This window comes from Gracilinanus agilis, chromosome 3 (genome assembly GCF_016433145.1).
Source record: "Gracilinanus agilis isolate LMUSP501 chromosome 3, AgileGrace, whole genome shotgun sequence".
NCBI lineage: Eukaryota > Metazoa > Chordata > Mammalia > Didelphimorphia > Didelphidae > Gracilinanus > Gracilinanus agilis.
In genome coordinates, this window is record NC_058132.1 from 491,462,589 (window position 1) to 491,485,401 (window position 22,813).

A 22,813-nucleotide genomic window follows, 5' to 3' on the forward strand; every position below is an offset into this window, starting at 1 on the left:
AGCTATTTACTAAATTAGCCCATGATTTGCTAACTTGTTTTTTCTTTCCTCTTATTCTACCAGTAAGAATTATTTTAGGACAGCATTGCCCCTGTTTGCCAGTACCCTAGGAGGAGCATCATCTCCTTGAAGGCTATAAATGTTTCACTTCTGCCTGCTCAAGCTTATTAGACTCTAACTACACTATGAATAATAAATTATTAACTTTATACTACTTAAAAGACCTCATTCTTTTTTTTTCCTAGAACGGCAATCTGAATTACCGACACAAAGCAAGGCTAGTTTCCCTAGCATTCTCAGTGATCCAGATCCAGATTCTTCAAATTCTGGTTTTGATAGCTCTGTTGCCTCACAGATCACAGAAGCTTTAGTCAGTGGACCAAAACCACCTATTGAAAGTACGTATATAAATTAAATTATATTCATTTTTGTTGGGTTTTGCAGTGCTGTTATATAAATTTCAGTGCTTCTCAAGACATGTTTTAATAGTTGTAATGTGAAAATATACTGGCCCTGCTATTATAGGGATGTTGTAACAATTAGATATGATCAAATATTTGGGTGTTTTGTAAACTGAAATGTTTCTTAACTGCTTAAAATAATTTCTAGATTTCTCTAATACCACTGCAGACTTAATTCAATGACAAAGCAATATTGCACTAATTTTATAGTTCAGGTTAGCATTATAATTTCTCCTTATACTTATTTTTGGTACATTCAATTTTGGTCTCATCTCAATATGATTTCTCATTTTCAGAATTCTTTTATAGCTATATGGAGACTTGTTAAATTGCCAAAGATTACAATGGACTTTAATCATGTTTCTGCAAGAGAGCAAAAAAAAAAAGTTAATATAACAAAGTTTTCTTTTTTGAGTTGGTTTATCAGGGCTTGTTTGCCATTAGTTTACCTGCTTTTTCCACTAGATGGCAATAGCTGACAAATTTAAGATAGTCCAGGTGGGTTTTTTTTGTTGTATTTTTTTTAAGAGATGGGGATATTTTTATTTTTTAGGGAAAGTCATTTTCCCTTTAGGTAAATACAGTATGTAGATAAGTCCAAACTGGTGACTAGTGAGTTAAATTAGGTAGTGGCAAATAGTTTCATGTCATTATGGTATTTTAAGCTGGGCATATTCATTCATGTATGTGAAATCATGAAACTTATATAAATTGGCTTAACAACAATTCCTTGAAAAATTCTGAACATATCAGAGAGAGAATTTGTAAACCTAGCTTCCTAAGAACCAGCATAGATTGTTCAGGAAAAGGTTATTCCATACTAACCTCGTTTTTATTTTGAGAGAGTTTCTAAGCATGGTTAGTAAATCAGAAATTCATTTCATCATGAAATCTGACAGTATTTTCATTATTGTTATTGGCTAGAGAATATGAACTAAATGATAATAAGGAGGATAAGTGAATTCTGAAGTAGCTGAGCAACTGGGTCCAAAGAGTGATGATTGTCACGCCTTACCTAAAGGAAGGAAGTACTTAGTAGAATGCTCCAGGGATCTTTGAGCTGTACTTTTCTGCTTTTTTTTCAGGGACTTGATTGAAAACATTGATGGCCTATTTACTAGATTTTTTTTTTTAGATTTTTAATTTATGCACAGTCATCTTATATCTCTGCTTTCTTGTGTAGATAAACTCCTTAAGAAGGCCATCCATAATTGGTGCCTCTGCTTCCTTTTCTGTCACTTTCTTAAGTCTTTCTAATCTGGCTTCTTATCTCCAATTAAAGCTGCTCTCCAAAATTAGCAATGATTTCTTTTTCCCTCTCTTTTAAAATATCAATATGTTTTGTTTTTTACAGTACTGTGGTTTGCCCCAGTATCTTTTCTCCCTCTCCCCCAAGGTATTATCCTATTATAACAAATGGTAGTTGTTTTTTAAAATTTATTTATTTTTTAAGCCCTTATCTTTCATCTTAGAATAGAGAGGTAAGGATGGGGCAGTGGGGATTAAGTAACTTGCCCAGGGTCACACAGCTAGGAGGTATCTGAGGCCAGATTTGAACGTAGGACTTCCCATCTCTGGGCCTGGCCCTCAGTCCACTGAGCCACCCAGCTGCCCCCCAAATGGTATTTTTTTAAAGACAGAAAAAGAAGAGGAAAAATCAGCATAGTAGATCAATTAAAAAAATCTGGGAGCAGCCAAGTTTACAGTGATTAGAGCACCCAACTTTGAGTTCAGAGGAGCTGGGTTCAAAAGTGGCCTCAGATAACTTTCTAGTTGTGTGGCCCTGGGCAAGTCACTTAATCTAGTTTGCCTAACCCTTGCCCTTCTGTCTTAGACTTAAGGCAGAAAGTAGGAGTTTTAAAATCTATATGTGCTCTCACTTCTGCAAAGAGATGGGGTGGGAATATCTTCTCCTATCTCTTCTTTATTCTATTTTTTATTTTTGATGTATTTTAAAAATATGGAACACTCATGAATTTGCATGTCATCCTTGTGCAGGTACCATACTAATCTCTGTATTGTTCCACTTTTAGTATATGTGCTGCTGAAGCAAGTACCTATCTCTTCTTTCAAGATGTATTTGTTCTTTAAAGTTTTGCAACATTCACTTTTGGTTATTTTATGGTTCTTTCTTGGTATGTTGTTGTAGACATTGTTTCTATTGTTATCTTGACTCTGAGGATTTCATTCTGTATCATTTCAAATTTTTTGTAGATCTTTCCTTGCTGCTTCTCTGTGTTCACCATATTTGTAATTTCTTATAGCATAGTAATATTCTATGACATTCGTGTACTATAATTTGTTCAGCCAATTCCCCATTTGATGGGCATCTACTTAGTTTCTTATTTTTTGCTGTGACAAAAAATGCTGATATAAATTTTGGTGTATATGTATTTGGTATATATATTCTCCATGGGGGTAAGCTTACTGATGAGATCTTTAGACCAAAGAAAATGGATATTTTATAACTTTATCTGCATCATTTCAAGTTGCTTTGCATGGTAGTTGTATTGGTTCACAACTCCACCAGCAGTACATTAGTATGCCTGTGTTTCCCCACAACCCTTCCAATATTGATTATTCTATCTTTTATCATTTTTGTCAGTTTGTAGGGTATGAGATGAAACCCTAGGGTTCTTTTTAATTCTCATATTACTGTTGGTGAATTTGAACATTCTTCCATGTGGTTGTTAATCGTTTGCAATTCTTGTTTTTAAAATTGCTTATGCCCCTTGACTTCTTACTTATTGGAGAATGGCTTTTTGTCTCATATATTCTTGTGTGTGTGTGTATCTTGGATACCAGATTCCATTCAGAAAAATTTGATTTAAAAAAATTTTTTCCCATTCAACCACTTCCCCTCTTATCCTAGGTTACTTTTGTTTATGGAGGAGTTTTTCAGTCTTATGTAATCAAAAGTTATCTACTTTTATCTTTTGTATAATTGCCACTATTCCTTGTTTGTTTGTTTTTTTTTTTTAAGAATACATCTTCTGGGGCAGTTATGTAGCTCAGTGAATAGAGAGTCAGGCTTGGAGGTGGGAGATCCTAGGTTCAAATTTGCCCTCAGACACTTAACTGTGTAACCTTGGACTGTTCTTCCTTGGAATTGATACTTAATATCTATTCTAAGACAGAAGGTATAGGTTTAAAAAAGAAAAAGAATACTTCTACCTATAGCTATAAGAAATATAAAATCTGTTTCTCTTTAATTTTTTCATAATATGATCTTTAATATATAGATCATGTATCCATTTAGAATGTATTATAGAGGAGGCAGCTGGGTGGCTCAGTGGCTTGAGAGCCAGGCCTAGAGACGGGAGGTCCTAGGTTCAGATCTGGCCTCAGATACTTGTTTTTTTGACCCTGGGCAAGTCACTTAACCCCCTTACCTAACCCTTACTGTTCTTCTGCCTTGGAACCCATACATAGTATTGATTCCAAAATGGAAGGTAAGGATTTAAAAAGAAAAATAGAATGTATTATAAAATGTGGTTTAAAGTGTTGATCTAAGCCTAATTTCTCTCAATCTACTTTCTAGTTAATCTTAGTTTTTGTCAGATAGAGAATTCTTTCCTAATTAATTTGTTTTCTAATTTATTAAATCTCTTAATTGCCAAATCTAGTGGCCTTTTCTCAGTCCTCATCTTTCTTGACTGCTCTATACCTTTGATTATACCTTCTTTTCCTTAAAACTCTCTTCTCTCCAGGTCTTCATAACATTGCCACATCCTGGTTCTCCTACTTATTTTGACCATTCCCTTCTCAAGTCTTATTTGTTTAATTTTCATCTAGATCTTGTCCATTACTTGGATGTTCCCTCATTCTGTCTTGCCCCCTCTTCCTGCTCGATATTATCTTGCTTGGTGATCTCATCAGCACCCGTGGGTTTAATTATCATCTCTATGCAGATGATATTATTATATCTCTTTGTCTAGCCCTAACCTTTTTGTCTTTTAACACATCCAAAATAGTTGATTATCTTTTCTCATAAACCCTCCACTTTTCCTAACTTCCTTTTTACTATTGAGAGTACCACCATCTTCTCACTCACCCAGACAACCTAGGTATCATCCTTCATTCCTACCTCTCTTTCACTATATCACCATATCCATCCTGTGCGAAGTCTTGTCAGTTTTACTTTAGTAACAATTCTGACATGTTCTCTGTTCTTCCTTCTGGTATGGCTACAGTTTTGGAGTAGGCTATCAGTACTTCACACCTAATTTTTGCAGTGGTCTCATGGTTGGGTCTCCCTGCTTCAAATTACTCCCCACTTCATTCTATTTTCCAGTTAGCTGTCAAAAATTGATCTTCCTTAAACTCAGTTCTTAACATAGCATCTCCCTATGCATTAAAGTCCAGCATTATCCTTTTATCTCCAAGACTGAATTTAACATCCTCTGTTTGCCTTTCTTCTATTTCTAGGCTTTTTACACCTTACTCCTCTCCACATATTCTGCAATCCCATGACACTGGCTTCCTTTCTATCCCTTAAATATAGAAAATTCCATCACCTAACTCCAGATGTTTTCATTGGTTGTCCCTCATTCCTGTAATTCTCTTCTTTCTTGTCTCCACCTCCTGGCTTCTTTGGCTTTCTTTAGTTCTCCCTAAAGTTCCACATTTACAGTCTTCCTTAACCTTAATATCTTCCTTCTGAGATTATTTCCAGTTTATCCTATATATATCTTGTTTGTATTTAGTTTTTTTGCATGTTGGCCCTAGTATACTTCAAACTTCTTGAAAGCAGGGACTACTTTTTACCTTTCTTTGTAGCTCCAGCACTTCCATTAGTAGTTGGAACATATTAAGTGCATAATAAATGCTTATTGACTTGACTGACAGTACACAAGGATAGACAGGTAATTCATGTGAAAAATCTCTAGGAGTTTTAGTGGAATGCCAGTGTTAACACAGAAGTAAAAAATAGCTGTTATTGTTTTAGGCCACAACAATAAAGATGTAGTCTATAATGTAGAAGTGATTGTTTCACTATAACACGGTATCCTATATTCCTTAGTCAAACCATATTGAGAATATTGTGTACAGTGTGAAATGTCTCTCTTCACAAAGACACTGATAAAATGAAAGCTATGCAAGGGAGGGAGTTTGGAGCAGACATAAATCTATTTTTCAGAAACTTAGAGGATTATTTTAGGGCCTATTTGGATATCGAGGATAAAACTAAGAAAAATCAATTACTTTGAGGCAAATACAATATAAAGAAAGGTTTCCTAATAATTGGCACTCTTCAGAAGACTTGCATGTATCTAGGGGTTCCCTGCCACTTACTGAAGGTCTTTGGGTTGTAGACCATTTGTAGTAGAGTCAAGTATAGATTAGACTAGATAATTCTCCAAGTATCCAAGATTCATTCTAATTCTTGAGATTCTAAAGGTTTAGAAATGGTTCTTGCTTTGCAGGGAAGATTGGATTTAGATGACCTTTTCATTGATTGGGATTCTGTGATTCTGCTATTATAAGTGCTTGAGGATGAGGAAAGGATTCACTGAGGCAGAAATCTGTTTATAAATGGGACTGCACTTGGAGGAAAAATATAGAGAGGAGTAGGAATATTGATTTGGGATGGATAGGGTTCATGGGAAATGGATAAGGAATTCTTGAATTATTAGGTATTTGGGCAGCTTCACTCATCAGCCTTCTTTCCTTTATTGGATAATAGTAAAACTAAAGGCAAGAATTGTCCCTTTCAGGCCACTGCCCAATAGCAGTCCTGGTTAAAGAGAGAAAAACTACCATCTACCTTTGAGGAAAAAAACAGTGACTGGGTAGGATGGAAGGTCATTTAAATGCCTAGGTTTTTGTTTAAGATGTGGCCTTTGAAAACCTCATTAGCACCAGCACTAGGTTGGATAGAAGATTATTATAGATGAAGGGTAGGCAAACTACAATTCACAGAGCAAATTCAGCTCCACTATGAGCTAAGAAGAATGGTTTTTACATTTGTTGTATTTAAACAACTTCAGTTATGGACCATCGTTTGACAGACAGTAATACTGCTATCCTCAAATTTTGAGTGCAGGCCTTGTGATAACTTAATACTTTTGTAAGATTTGGTAGAAAGTCCATCTCAAATCAGCTCCATTTACTTTCACAGCTACTATAAATCCTTTTCTCTTTGAAGTTGTATGGCCAGGTCAAGTACTTATTAGTTGGGCATCAGCTTCATGGTTCATCAATGGAAAGATTAGTCCTCAAGTCACTTTTTTTTCCCAGTATAGTCATACAATCTATTTGCTGAGAAACAGAAAGATGTTTCCATCTGTATCCGTGAGATCATGGATCTTTGAAATAATTAATTGATTTCACCAGATAGTTATTAAATACTTACTATGCAAAAGGCATTTTATTAAGTGGTGGAGGTACAAAGACAAAATAACAGTCCCTGCTCTTCGGAACTTTGTAAGAAGATTACAGACTAATGGAGAGGATAAGACAAAGGCAAAGAATGACCATAATACAGAGTATAATATGACAGATGCATCAAATGTATCTAAAGAATTATGAGAGGTTAAAGTTGGGAGAGTAGAGATGGATCCTGCAAAAAACTTCAGGAAGGTCATGGCACAGGGTTGGACCTTGATCAAAGGGAAAGACTTCAGTAGATTAAGATATTAAGGACAGCTCATTCTGAGTATAGCATGGAAATGAGAGAATGCAGGAAATAACAAAATGGTGAATAAGAATGTTTGAAGGGAAGAGTATGTTGGAAATGTAGGTTTTGGAAAAGATTATAAAATGTAAAACTAAAAACATTTGTATTGTTTTTCCTATAATATTAGGAATATTTGAACAGGAGAATGGCATAGTTAGATTCTTATAATTGGAAGTATAGTTGGAATAGACTTTAAGCAGGGATCTCACTAGGAAGCTATTATGACTCTAGAAAAGGTAATGAAAGTCAGTACTAGATTGTTTGTAGTAGGTGAGGGCAGATAGAAGAGGTGGTTCAGAGGTAGAATTGGCAAGTAATTGCACGCACATGCACGCGCACTCACACACACACACACACACACACACACACACACACACACACACACACAAGGAGAANCGCACACACACACACACACACACACACACACACACACACACACACACACACAAAAGGAGAACTAAAGGGTGACTGAAACTTTGATTCTGCCTAACTGGGAGAATGTAAATAGTATTTTTTAAAATGAATATTAAGGTGGGATAACTCTGGAGAAAAGTGATGCATTGAGTTTTTAACATGTTGAATTTAAGATGATGGCAGGACATTAAAGGGGAGTGATCCATTAGGCAATTTAGAAAATATGATTTAAAAAGAAGTCAGGTCCAAAGACTTGGGGAGTCATCTATTTAGAGATGATAATTACAGTCATGAAAGTGGATAAAGAGAGACCAGAAGGCAAAACATTGAAGAATGGTTGAATTTAGAAAAATAAGAGGCATCAGTGAAAGACATCAGAAGTGGAAGGGTAATGTCATGGAATCCAAAGGAAATAAATATCATGAGGTAGGGAAATGGTTAACATTGTCAAAGAGATAAAAGAAGAATGAGGACTGAAAATAATCCATTGATGGTTTTCAATGTTTTTTAGTAAAACAAATAAAACTTTTAAATATGTAGATAAATTTTTATATTAGTTAACTCAAAAGGATATGAGGGGGGGCAGCTGGGTAGCTCAGTGGATTGAGAGCCAGGCCTACAGACAGGAGGTCCTAGGTTCAAATTTGACCTCAGACACTTCCTAGCTGGACAAGTCACTTAACCCCCATTGCCTACCCTTACCACTCTTCTGCCTTGGAGCCAATACACAGTATTGACTCCAAGAGGGAAGGTATGGGTTTTAAAAAAAAAAGGATATGAGGATGACACTCACATTGTATTGTCCCAACAAATTCAGAATTACAGATGTGGAACTATTATGCAGGTCCAGAATTAGCATAGTGCCTTGGAAGGTAACTACTGCTATACCATTGTTGGCTCTTCTAATACTGCAGCATTTAAATTCTTAATATAATTCAACTTGTTTTTCCAAAATATTTTGTTGTATTTAGTAACTTAAGTATGTTTTTATTTGTTGTTTTTTTTTTAAACCCATATCTTCCCTCTTAAATTCAGTACTAAGTATTGATTCTAAAGAAGAACAATAAAAGTTCTCTCAAGACCTGGAGAGAGACCTATTCCTAGATGGTGGCTTTCAGGTATCTAATTGAAAGAAATATCAGTTACTAAGTATTTGGGGGATAGTGTGCCAAAAGGTGCCTGCCACTTAGGTAGGGTCAAAGAGTCAATACATTTTAGACCTTTCCCTATCCTAGCAATTGACCCTAGTAAGTGGGAAGGTCTCACTAGTTTTGACTTGTCCCAAGAAAAGGCAGGAATGACCAAATGAAAAGTTGCATTTAAGATTCTAACCCTTGTACCAGCCTTGTTTACTAAAATAATAATAGGTTTTACATTTCTAGAGGACAACATTGCTGATAAATGTTGACCACTAAATGCACACGGATGTGTGAAAAAATATGGTATATAGGGTTTTTCAGTAAATAGAATTGGTTGTATGTATCTACAAACATCAGTTTTAGCATGAGCTAAAATATAATAAACAACTTCTTTAGATTAAATATGTTATAGTTACATCATTAAAACAGTATTCTACCTGTCCCAGGTTCTTTTGTCCCTGTAAGGAAAAGAGACACACATGAAAAGGGGATTCTGGAGTAATTATGTGAGTAGTCTAATGAAGTAAATGTCCTTATTAAAAAATTTAAAGGGAATTTTTAACAGTCCTTTTTTTTTTACTTTAAAAAGGTAGAAAATCCTAAGTTATTACTTTTATACTTTGTAGGGAGAGACTCTTAAAATAAAATGCTGGGTTTTGTTTTGAAGGTGCTTAGTAGTACTATTAGGAGGGTATGGTACTTTGGGTAATTTTTTAGTTGTAATAATACATTTGTGCTGATTTGTTCACAAATCATACCCATTCCCATTTGTGACCGGCAATATCCGTTTTCTGATTGAGATTCAGATTATAGTCATGGCCATGGAAGAGTGTAAATACTGGCTCTCCTGATATGATTACAGAAAATGTATTAACAAATTTCATAAATGATGAATCAAACACAGGTGAAATTTTTGTTATGTACAGTAGTGATTAAATTTCCTTATACTTGCTGAAACACTAAATAGAAGTCATATATTGTCTAAGTTGAGACAATTTCAGTGGGAAAATAACATTAATTTGTGGGACTATTGTGTTGACAACTTAAGTATTTTGACTGAGCATTTCCTTTCCTAGGTAAACTATTGATTGTCAAATATTTTTAAGAATGTAAATTTCAGAATGTTCTGCAAAAAGATAACATTTTTCTGATCTCCTGGTCAGAGATTCTTTTTTTTTTAGTAAATTTTAATTTTTAAAAAATATTTTTTTTTTACCCAATTACATGTAAAAACAATTTTAAAATTAAAAGAAAAACTTTTTTTGGAGTTCCAAATTCTTCTTCCTTTCCACTCTTTTTTCTTTCCTCTCTTCTGCCCTTCCCCTCTCCCCAAGATGGTAAGGAGTCTGATATAGATTTTATATGTGCAATCATTTAAACATTTTTCCATATTAGCCATTGCCAGAAATTCTAAAGGAAAAGATGACTCAGGAGGATTTGGAACCATTTAGAAAATGAAATTCTGATGATATAATTTATAATAAACTCATGAGTCAGAAAAGTAGGCTATAATAAAGTACCATTGTGATTTCATAGTTTGTTATCTCCATGAACTCATATTTTTAAAAAGGAGAAAAAAGGTACATCACAGAGGAGTTAATAAATGCTTATTTATTTATTGTTAATTACTTGAATACAGAAGAGTAGCCTAGACTTATAAGAATAGTGTCAGGAAAGGTAAAGCCCAGAATGAGTGAAGTCTTATAGAAAAACTCTTAAGGGCAATAAGATTGGCCTTTTGTTGTTGTTTGAAAGTTGTCCTCAAAGCAAGAAGAACAAGAAAAGGGATAGGAGCATTAACTGAAGATGTTAAGTGACTTAACAAAAACTTTGCTATTCAGTTTTTATTTTGCATCTGTCTTCTGTGTCAAAGAGACTTTTTTTTTTAAAGTGAAAAAATGTACATAAGAAATGTAATTAAAATGAGTTCAGGTCTCCAGGCCTACATGACTATGACTTGCAACACAGGAAAAGATCATGCAGATATGATTACAGAAGTTCTGTTAGATATCTTTGAGTAGTTCTGATAAATAGATGATGAAGAATTCAAAGATTAGAGAGAATAGTTCTCTTTGAAAAATATTGTGTGTGTGTGTAAGTTTCTAGAAATTAATTCAACTTGTTGTCAATCTTCAGGAACATTCTTGAACAGCTCGGTAAAAAGTTGAGAACACTTGGATTGCTTTATTCCTAAAAGCCAAGATGAGCTGTAGGAAATTATATAGAAATAACCTCATTTTCTTTTTCATTAAGAGTCCTAAACTTTCAGGAGGATAAATAGCATAGACATAGCACTTACATATTTCAGCAAGGCAGACAATATTTTCTTATAATATTCTTGTGAATGCAATAGAAACTAATAATATCAGTTCACCTTAACTGAATGATCAGACCCCCATGAAGCTAGTTAATTAATATTAACCTGGAGGAAGGTCTCTGATGTGCCATGTCTCTTTTCCATGCATGTCTCTTCTTAGCCCTGTCCTGGTTCATAAAAGACATTTAAAACATATTTATCAAATTTGTGGATATACTGGGATGGAACCTAATACGTTATATAAAAGAATTAGGATCCAAAAAGATCTCGGTAGATAAGAACAGTGGTCTTCAAAATAGTAGGAATATATTAAAGGAAAATGTTAATTTCTGTTTTTACCCCTGATTTCTGAAAAATCTATCAATGGAATATATCTTCATTACTAGAGGTATTACTATGTTGTTAAGTAAGTTGTATGTATAAATGTAATGCTAGAATAAATTATTTATTTGTTTGTTTTTTGAGGAGTCCAACCTTAACCCTTAATCAGAAGTTTAAAAGAAATGTCTTTTTATTACAGGTCACTTTCGACCAGAATTTATCCGCCCACCACCTCCACTCCATATTTGTGAAGATGAACTTGCTTGGTTAAACCCAACAGAGCCTGATCATGCAATTCAGTGGGACAAATCCATGTGTGTTAAAAATAGCACTGGTGTTGAGATCAAACGTATAATGGCTAAAGCTTTTAAAAGTCCTTTGTCTTCTCCGCAACAAACACAGGTAGGTGTTCAATTGCAAGCATATTGTTTTGTTTTCCATAGGCCTTTGGGATAAGTATTCTAGATAAAATGGTGGATTATACATGAAAGATACTTAAATTCATTGTGGTAGTTGAGACCTTATTGTTTAAGAGAAAGTAGACATGATCACTAGCTTTTTTTCCCTAAAATGTTCTTTACAAATTCATGCCATCCTAGTCAGTAAATTGATAAGATTATAGTGTCTGATGTTACATCGAATTTTCACAGACCTCTTCTAGTACATTGTGAATGGGAGAAATCATGTGAGCAATCTCTAAATCATTATTTTGAATTGGGAGTGGTTTTTCATTTTAAATGTGGCAGCCAAATGTTGGATTCAGTTGCTGATTCTTGTGTTCCACCTTCCCCAACTCTATGAACTCAGTGAATAGTTATCACCACTGAAGCAAAGCACAAAACTAACAGAGCATCCATTTTTATGGTTTACACTTTTCTTGGAGTAAGGAGTAATTGACCATTTTACTGTAGTTTTGTTTTAGTCCCCAAATCTGATTTACATGAGCAGAATTTAAGCAGTGCATGTGATAATATTGTTGAGCATTTCTTAAAGCATAAATTGCTTTAGGAAGTGGATAATTCAGATATGAATATATTGAACATTCAAATAATGGTTTTGTTGGGGCAGATGAGGTAGTGGCATAGTGGTTGTTAATGAGCTAGCCTCACAATAAGAAGAATTAGGTTCAAGTCCTTTTTCTGATGTAGCCTTGTAACCTATGGCAATTCATAAAACCTCTCAGGGTCTTGAGGCAATCCTTTAAGACTAGAAGTTGAAGAACTCATCTGTGTTGGAAGAGTTTTCTCACTAGGAAGACTCCACAAAATGAAATTATAAGCCTTGATAAAAAACAACAACAAAAAAACCAGCTTTTTAAAAGTATTTTAATTATATGGGAGATAGAATAGAAGCCTGACTTATTAGAAATTTATTTCATAAAGATACACTCTAGACTTAGGTTTTGTGGGTGTAAAGATGATCATTTGAACATTGTTAATAAAACATAACTTATTTTCATTTGGCTATTCTCTAGCTCCTTGGGGAATTGGAGAAAGATCCCAAGCTTGTTTATCACATTGGCTTGTCTCCTGCCAAACTGCCTGACCTTGTGGAAAATAATCCTCTAGTTGCTATAGAAATGTTATTGAAATTAATGCAGTCAAGCCAGATAACAGAGTATTTTTCAGTCTTGGTCAACATGGACATGTCTTTGCATTCAATGGAAGTTGTAAATCGGTAAGTGTTTCACTTTTATTAAATTTGAGGCCTGAGTCTTCTGTGCATGTACGTGCGACTCATATTTTTATGTAGATGCTTTAATGTCTAGGAGGGGGAAATTTATGGAGCTAATAGTTATACTTCATAGAAGAATTAAATACCTACATATTTTGCACTTTGCTAGAGGCAGCTGATTAGTGGATAGAGTACTAGATTGAAGTGAACAAAACCTAGGTTCAAATCCTAAGACTAGCTGTGACTCTGGGTAGGTCACTTTTATGTGCTTCATTCAGACTGATATACTTCTTTACTAAAGATAAAATCTGCATTCCCTCTTGTAATGAAATTACAGCTCCCTCAGGTGTTCATTTAATAACTTTAGTACTTACTGTGAAATTTAAATATACTTTTTTTTTGGTAAACATTTAATGAATACATATTTACTTATTGATTTGTTGAAATTTAGACATGTCCTTTATTAACAAGTACTGATAACCTAAAAGCCTTTAGTTCAGATAGTTGACACGACTGTACAACAGTACCATGTTGAAATTACATTTCCATTAATTTATTATAGATAATTATGTATTATAATTATATTACACTAATATTAATATTACAATTAATATTGTAGATTATAGATTTAAAAGGAAAACAGTATTAATAGTTGATACCAAGTTAAATAGGGTTCTAACTGATAAAGGATTCTTTCAGTAAAGTGAGCAAAGCAAAGAGAGCCCAAAACTCACACCTGCAGCACTTTACCAAAGCAAAGCACAAGCCCCCAAAAAAGAGCCCCTCAGTGTGGGTCTCAATCAAATTTATCTCCCAAGCCCCTGTATATCAAATGAGGGCATAACTTAAAAGGATGCTGTGAATGTAGCTCAGATGTGACCAGTTTTCCACCTGCATATTCCCCCCTGTGAATCTTTGGGAGACCAGTCTCCCCAATGGATCATTTTAAACATAATTAACAAAGGTATATACCAGTGATTCCCAAAGTGGGCACCACTGCCCCCTGGTGGGTGCTGCAGCAATCCAGGGGGGCTGTGATGACCACAGGTGCATTTATCTTTCTTATTAATTGCTATTAAAACTTAAAAAAAATTAATTTCCAGGAGGCAGCTGGGTAGCTCAGTGGATTGAGAGCCAGGCCTAGAGACAGGAGGTCCTAGGTTCAAATCCGACCTCAGACACTTCCCAGCTGTGTGACCCTGGGCAAGTCACTTGACCCCCATTGCCTACCCTTACCAATCTTCCACCTATAAGTCAATACACAGAAGTTAAGGGTTTAAAATTAAAAAAAAAAATTTAATTTCCAGGGGGCTAAGTAATATTTTTTTCTGGAAAGGGGGCGGTAGGCCAAAAAAGTTTGGGAACCAATGGTATATGCAATATTTACACAAGGAAAATACAACAACTTAGGGATAAAGAAACAAAAAGGAATCAAGAACAAAACCAATTAGGGGGCAGTCCCCTTTGGTACAATAAAGTACATATAAGCAAATGTATTCAACCCCCCCCAAAGTTCAGTTCTGAACATTCATTTTGTTCAGGAACTCCTGGAGCAGCGTGTAGTCTCCATAGGCCTCTAGGTGGTGCCTTCTCCAAAAAGGTCACTTTCTGGATTCTGGGAGGTAGTCTTTTGTTCTAAATTAAGCTGAAATTAAAAATAAAAATTTACAACAATAACATAATTGCCCCTCTCCCCCTACCCCCAGGAGAATAATAACACATTCCCCCCTGAGGAGGATAATGGGATGCATATAAGAATCACACATAGGGATACATGGTCAAGTCATAAGGCATATGAATCAATTATCAAAAACATCAAAGAAATTTTAAAAATTAAAATTAAAATAACCTCTGAGTGAAATATAGAATATTAAAAACTAAAAATTCTAGGGGGGAAAAAAAGAAAAAATTCACAAATCACAGCAGGTTCTTGTAGTGATCCATGTCCCATAATCCTGCCATGACAATTACTCACTAACCCACTTTAGCAATCTGGACTACAGTAAATTGTCACATTATGAAAAAGAATAGAAAAAGAGTCTAGATCTCAAAGGAAATGGGAAATAGTATTCACTGGTCTGACCCTTTTGGGGATAATGGAGCCAGAACAATTGCTGTTATATACTTGATAAAGAATGTGGTACACTTTAAGTGATCTAGTTTTTCTTTTTGAACATCTTAACTGATAGGCCTCTTTTTAGGCAGCTCATTAGGAAGTCATTTTTATTAAAAAAAAAAAAATTAAACCAAAATCTGATTCCTTTTTATTTTGACTAATTTCTTTTTCTTCCTTTGATCTGTGTGACAACTCTTCAAATACCACTTATTCTATCATTGGCTTTTGTCTTCTCTTCTTCAGGCTGAATGAGATATTCATATTTTTCCATACATTTAAACATATAAATCTAAGTTATTTAATTCAAAGGCATCTAGAATTTTCTATAGAAGAGTACTTCATTACATAAAGGTGTTTAATTACAATAAACAGTTCCTTAAACCAAATCATACGTAGCATCATTTTTAGCCCTGCCTTATGGTCCTAATTGCATTGGATATACTAAACTTTTTAAAATGTACTCCAAATAAACACAGTTTTCTAAAGGTAGTCTGAGCAGGATAATTCTCCTTATTCTAGAGACAGAATGATATATTGGAAGATAAAGTGGATTTAGAATCATTAGATCTGGTCCTAGATCCTTGATCTGCTATTCTATCGTGTGACTATAATGTCTCTGAGCCTGTTTTCTATCAGATGGACTAGATGATCCCAATGAGCCTTTCTAGCTTTAAGACCTATGGATAGATACTATATTTCTACTCTTATAGTTCATTATTCCTATAGCTTTTTGGATAGACTTTTCTATTATTGCCTCTTCCAAGTCTAAATCCTATGAACTTGTCATACTAAATAAGTCAGCTAATATTTCCAAAATTTTTTTCATATGAACTGAGTTTATTGGTCTAAATAACAGACTATGTTCCTAAAATTAGATCTCTTTGAGAGGGAAATTAAATTTATATATAGGGGAACAAAGAATACCATTGAGCTTAAAAAGGTTTTTTTCTGTAACTGAAGGGAGCTAAAACAGATGAATTACTCTTATTTTACTTCCTTCCTCTTACTCTATTCTAGAGCATCCCTTTATCTCCTTATTGCTTTGTACTGCTTCTAGCTAGCTTTGAAGTGAGATACTGATCTGTAAAAAAACTGGGGCATTTGTTTCCTCCAATATGCAAGCAAGAGGGATCAGTTTACCTTATTGCACAAGGAAGCAACAGGTTTCTTTAGCTTCTATCTTAGAATCAAAATGAGTTAATCAGTTCCAAGGCAGAAGAGTAGTAAGATCTGGGCAACTGAGGTTAATTGACTTCCCTAGGGTCACAAAGCTAGAAAGTATTTGAGACTAAATTTGAACCCAGGTACTCTGGATTCTAGGCCTGACATTTTATTTGTTGAGCCACCAGCTGCCTCTTGCCCAGGGATTCTTAACTTTTTTTTTTTAAGACTCATTTGGCAGTCTGAAACCTTTAGACCCATTCTCAGAATGTTTTTAAGTGCAGAATGTAAAATTCAGAGGATTATAAAGAAAAGCAATTATATTGAAATACATATGAGTTCACGAATCCCATATTTTTATAGTAAACTAGTATTTTTGTTTTGGGGCTGGAGTGAGGTAGAGAGTAGACTGTCTCTCTAGACCTTTAATCACATGAACTTGATGATTACAGCCTTGAGCAAGTCACTTAAATGCTTTAAGCTCTGTTTTCTCTTTTGTAAAAAGGTAAGATATTTGAACAGCTTCTTTCATATTGTTTTAACAAGAAAATGTATTTTTCCAGACATTTAAACATATAAATCTAAGTTATTTAATTCAAAGGCATCTAGAATTTTCTATAGAAGAGTACTTCATTACATAAAGGTGTTTAATTACAATAAACACTTTGTAGAATATTATGCTAGGACCTGAAGAAGATAAAATGTTGAGAAAAGACAGCACATACTCTCATGAGACTTTCAGAAGATAAAACTAAGATATAGAGACAACTGTAGTATTAGGTACAAAACAAAGTGCTAATATGATTTTCTAGTGCTGGGAAAAGTTCGCCCCAACTGGGTGAATCATGGGAAGCCTTTTGGGAAAGGTAGCATTTGAGTTAGGCTTTAAAATGGTTCAGTGGGTAAAAGAGAGGGAAGGAGGACATAACTGGCATGCAGAAGAGTAAGCCAAAAGCACAGAGGCAATAAAATACAGGGTATATTCAAGCAACAGAAGATAGTCCTATGTGGCTGGGGCAATAGAAAGGCTGGTAGTGTCAAATTATGAAATGCCTTTAATGTGAGGCTAGGGAATTAGAACTTCATATAGAAGGCAAGAGGCCATTAGTGAAGTCTTTATAGGAGAGGATTGCTACATGTGAAAGACTTGGTTGATGTTGATAGAGGACAGGGTGAAAAAGAGAATGGAAGCAGGAAGACAGAAAAAGATAATGGTGGAAGAAGTACATGTAGAAGGGATAGGATAGGTGCTTGATGTTTTAGAAGTGGCATCAGTATTGATATTAGATATGAGGCCAGGGAAATGGAAGAGTAAAAAAATAGATTTTGACCATGGGGAGACTCAATAAAATATAATGCCATTGACACAGTCAAGTCAAAAAAAGGACCAATTTTAGGTGAAAGATATGTTTGGTTTGGGATGTTAAATTTGAGGACTTGGAAACACGCAAATGAAGATGCCTATGTAGGTAGTCAGGGATGTAGGTCTAATGAGTACTCGGGAGAAGTAGGGCTAGAGAAAGAGATTTGGAACTCCTCCCTGCAGAGATCAAAGCCATGGGAGTGCCGTAGTGCAATCTTAGAATGGGACCAGGGACAGAACCTTGGTAGGGAGAGGGGAACTCAATCTTAGATGTCTTGGAAGACTAAAATAGCTGACATATAGCACTTGAATGATACAAAGATCAAATTTTAACTTGATCTTTGAAGCAATCCTGTAAAACAGGTACTATTACAGTCTTTACAAATGAAGAAACTCAACTAAAAGTTAAATGACCAGCCCACAAGAACACACAGCAAATAGGGAACCAAACCAAGGTCTGATTCTAAGTCTAGCATTCTATCCCTTATACCTTGTTGAAGAAAGCTAGCCAAGTGTAGTATCTCACAAGCCAGAGGGAAAGTGTATTTAAATGAGGGCTATTCAAGCAGTGTCTACCCAGAGGATCAAGGAAGATGAGAACTAGGATCATCTGCAACCTTGAAAAAGCAGCTCCAATAAAAAGTTAATGCAGAAGCTTGGGTGATTGTTGAGGCATTAGGTGGAGGCAGCATCTTAAGAAGTTTTAGCTTCTTGTGAAGATGGAATGGTGTTTGACCACTCCTGTTTTCATTGTTAGCTCTTCATTCTCCAACCATGTCTAAAATGGAATTAACTTTTCCTTTCATTTTTTCCATGGTTACATGATTCAAGTTCTTACTCTCCCCTCCACCCTTCCCCAACACTCCCCATAGCCAGCATGCATTTCCACTGGTTTCTTCATGTGTCACTGATCAAGACCTATTTCCATATTATTGATAGTTGTACTAGGGTGGTCGTTTAGTGTCTACATCCCAAATCATGTCCACATCAACCCATGTGTTCAAGCAGATGTTTTTCTTCTGTGTTTCCACTCCTATAGTTCTTCCTCTGAATGTGGAGAGCATTCTTTACCATAAATCCCTCAGAATTGTCCTGGGTCATTGCACTGCTACTAGTACATAAGTCTATTATGAAATCATCAGCATTTCTGTATATTTCCAACACATTGTAGCAGCAAGAGATAGAAAGAGAAACACCATTTAAAATCACCCTAGACAATATAAAATACTTAGGAATCTATCTACCAAAACAAACAAAGGAATTATATGAACACAGCTACAAAACACTTTCCAAATAATTAAAACTAGATCTAAACAATTGGAAACATTGATTACTCATGGATAGGATGAGCTAACATAATAAAAGCGACCATTCTACCGAAATTAATTTACTTAATGTGCCTTACCTATCAAACTACCAAGAAACTTTTTTACGGAATTAGAAAAAGCTATAGCAAAGTTCATTTGGAAGAACAAAAGATCAAGCATATCAAGGGAAATAATGAAAAAAAAAACAGGAAGGAAGGAAGGTGACCTAGCAGTACCAGATATTAAACTATACTATACGAATTACCTTTTCCCGAAAAGCTGCCCTGGCTTCCACCATTCTTTCAGGATGCCTTGCAAACTGTTCCTTACCAATGAACCTAGTTACTGTTCCATTCCCTCTTCCTGTACCTAGGCATGCTGGTGCACATACTAAGAATGATGCCCGCCCCTCTCTTCTCCATCTTATTTCTTAAGATTCCTCATATTTTCCCTAGATCTCTCCTTTTGTTTGTATCATGCTTATTATAATACCTGTGTGTCCCCAACCCCACTTTATTTACTGAATTCCCTCAATAAATGAACAAGTCAGGCCTTGTGCTAGGGACAAGACGCGCACGTGCACACACACACACACACACACACTCCCTACTTTCATGAAGCTTATATTGAATCAGAAGAGACATGAGTCATCAACTAGTATTTAAGTAGCACTATATTCTAGGGTCTGTTTGTGCTAAGTGCTGAGCAAAAATAAAAAGATAATTCCTCTTTTTAAGGAGTTCAGTCTAATGGAGGGAAATGAAAGACCAACAACTATGTACATACCACACACACATTCTCTTCTCCCTCTCCCCTCTTTATCTCTGTTTGAGCTATAGCATGAGGGCCTAGAAGTGGCAATGGGTGGGCAAGCAAAATGCCAAAAGGTATTTCAGGAGAGAGCATTAAGCAGTTGAAGTCTTCCTGTTAGGTAGTACTACTTGAGCTGTATCTTGAAAGAAAGCAGTGGGGGCCAGAAACGTAAATAGAGAACCATACCTGAAAATGGGAGGTGCTAGGTCAGATTTGGCCTCAGACACTCCCTAGCTGTGTGACCCTGGGTAAGTCACTTTCTCTCAATTACCTAACCCATACCATTCTTCTGCCTTGCAGTTGGTACTTAGTATCGATTCCAGGATAGAAAAAAATATTTTTAACATGTAAATTTTATTTTTCCCTCCAATTACATATAAAATTTCCAACATTTTTCTTTTAGAATATTTTTCTATGGTTACATGATTCATGATTCTTCCCTTCCCTTTTCCCTCCCTCCTCTCGGAGCTGACAAGCAGTTTCACTGGGTCATACATGTATCATTGTTCAAACCTATTTCCATATTTGCAACAGAGTGACCTTTTAACATCAAAACCCTAATCACATCCCCATCACATTACGTGATCGGTCATATATTTTTCTTCTGCACTTCTGGTTCCACAGTTCTTTCTTTAGATGTGGATAATGGTCTTTCTCACAAGTTCCTCTGGATTGTCCTAGATCATTGTGTTGCTGCCAGCAGAGAAGTCCATTATATTCAATTGTGCCTCTGTGTACAATGTTCTCCAGGTTCTGCTCTTTTCGCTCTGCATCAATTTCTGGAGGTCTTTCCAATTCACATGGAATTCCTCCAGTTTATTATTCCTTTGAGCACAATAGTATTCCATCACCATCATATACCACACCATTTTCCAATTTTTTGCCATCACAAAGTGTGCGGCTGTAAATATTTTTGTACACATCTTTTTCCTTATTATCTCTTCAGTGATATGGCTGGATCAAAAGGCAGGCAGTCTTTTAAAGCCCTTTGGGCATAATTCCGAATTGTCCCCCAGAATGGTTGGATTCCAACATATTTTCTTTTCTTTCTTTCTTTTTTTTTTTTTTTTTTTAAATCCTTACCTTCAGTCTTGGAGTCAATTCTGGGTATTGGCTCCAAGGCAGAAGAGTGGTAAGGGTAGGCAATGGGGGTCAAGTGACTTGCCCAGGGTCACACAGCTGGGAAGTGGCTGAGGCCAGATTTGAACCTAGGACCTCCCGTCTGTAGGCCTGGCTCTCAATCCACTGAGCTACCCAGCTGCCCCCGATTCCAACATATTTTCACAAAACTTGGAGTCTTGAATTCTTTCCCTCTTCCTCAACTCTCCCCTTGAGATGGCAAACAATCACAGATTTTACATATACAATCATGTAAAACATTTCTCCATATTCTTTCGTGGACGGAAGCTTTGTTCTAGATTTAAACTCTTATTGGTTCTTTTTCTCTGGAAGCAGATGGAATTTTTTTTTAATCATTAGTCCTTTGGGATAGTTTTAGATCGTTGTATTGCTGAGAATAGTTATTAAGTTATTCAAAGTTGTTTGTTGTACAGTATTCCTGTTAATGTGTACAGTGTTTTCCTGGTTCTGCTTATTTTATTTACTCTGTTTCAGTCTTTCCAGGGTTTTTTTTTTTTTTTTACCTCCTCCTGCTTGTCATTTCTTACAGCACAATAAATAGTTTTAAATTATTATCACATACTTACTCTAATTTAGCCATTCCTCAATTGATGGGTATCCCCCCTCACTTTCCAATCTTCCCCCCAAATAGTTGTTCTAAATATTTTTATACATATAAGTCCTTTTTCTTTTTGTTTTTTAACTCTTTGGAATACAAAGCCTAGTAATGGTATTGCTGGGTCAAAGGGATGTACTGTTTCTTAGCCTTTTGAGCGTAGATTCAAATTGCTCTCCAGAATGGCTGAATTGATTCACGACTTACCCAACAGTGCATTAGTGTCTCAATTTTCCCACATCTCCAAATTTTGTCATTTTCCTTTTCTGTCATAATAGCTAATCTGAAAGGTATGGGATGGGACCTCAGAGTTTGTTTTAATTTGCATTTCTCTAATAGTGACAATTTTTTTCATAGACTAAAGAGAGCTATTCATCACTTGGGGAATGATGTAGTCTTAAATATTTGTCTCATTTTATAATATACTTGAGAAATGAGGTCTTTATTTAATAAACTTGTAAAAATTTTTTGCACAATTGTGATTGCTATGTATTCCTATTTCCTGTTTAGTTTCTAACAACATCCCCCAATTTGCCTTCTTTTCTATCAGCCCCCACCCCCACCCTCTCATTTCCTTCCCCTCCTACTTTCCTCTAGAGTAAAACAGATTCCTGTACTCTATTGAGAGTATATGTTCTTCCCTTGTTGAGCCAATTCCAATGAGAAGGTTCATGCATTCCTCTCTACCTTCCCCATCTCCCTCTCCCCCAAAAAGCTCCTTCATGCCTCTTTTATAAGAGATAGTTTACCCCATTTTTCCGTATCATCCCATTATATTCAACTCACATTCTTGTCCTCTATCTGAATATTATAAAGACAAAGTTCTTTGGAGTTATAAGAACCATCTTGTCATGTAGGGATGGTACACAGTTTAACCTTATTTGGATGTCTTTTGATTTCTTTTTCCTTTTTATGCTTCTCTGGAATCTTGTATTTGAGAGTCAATTTTCTATTCAGCTCCTTTTTAGTCTTTTTATCAGGAATGTTTGAAAGTCCTTTATTTCTTGAATACTCATTTTTTCCCCTGAAAGATAGATTATGCTCAGTTTTGCTGGTTTAGTGATTCTTGATTGAAATCCTAGTTGCTTTGCTCTCTGGAATATTCTATTCCAGGCCCTCTGATGCTTTAATGTACAAGCTAAATCCTGTGTCATTCACAATATTTGAATTGTTTCTCTTTGCTCATATTTTCTTCTTGACCTAGGAGTTCTAGAATTTGGCTATTTTCAGGAGGTAATTGGTGAATTCTTTCGATTTCTATTTTGTCCTCTGGTTCTAGACTATCGGGGCAGTTTTCCTTGATAAAAAAAAAA

The 22,813-nt window shown here is 35.4% G+C and overlaps 1 protein-coding gene and 1 non-coding gene across 2 annotated transcripts in view; one reads left to right on the forward strand and one right to left on the reverse strand.

Annotated features, from left to right (window-relative positions):
- CNOT11 (CCR4-NOT transcription complex subunit 11) overlaps positions 1–22,813 on the forward strand; it is a 45,719-nt gene that overhangs the window by 17,872 nt on the left and 5,034 nt on the right. Inside the window, exons 5-7 of the mRNA XM_044669306.1 lie at positions 246–398; positions 11,531–11,733; positions 12,806–13,008. Coding sequence (XP_044525241.1) covers positions 246–398; positions 11,531–11,733; positions 12,806–13,008 — 559 coding nt within the window. The remainder of the gene's footprint in view (positions 1–245; positions 399–11,530; positions 11,734–12,805; positions 13,009–22,813) is intronic.
- Positions 2,416–2,518, reverse strand: LOC123243371. The gene has a single exon (XR_006505914.1). It is a non-coding gene; the product is annotated as a U6 spliceosomal RNA (small nuclear RNA).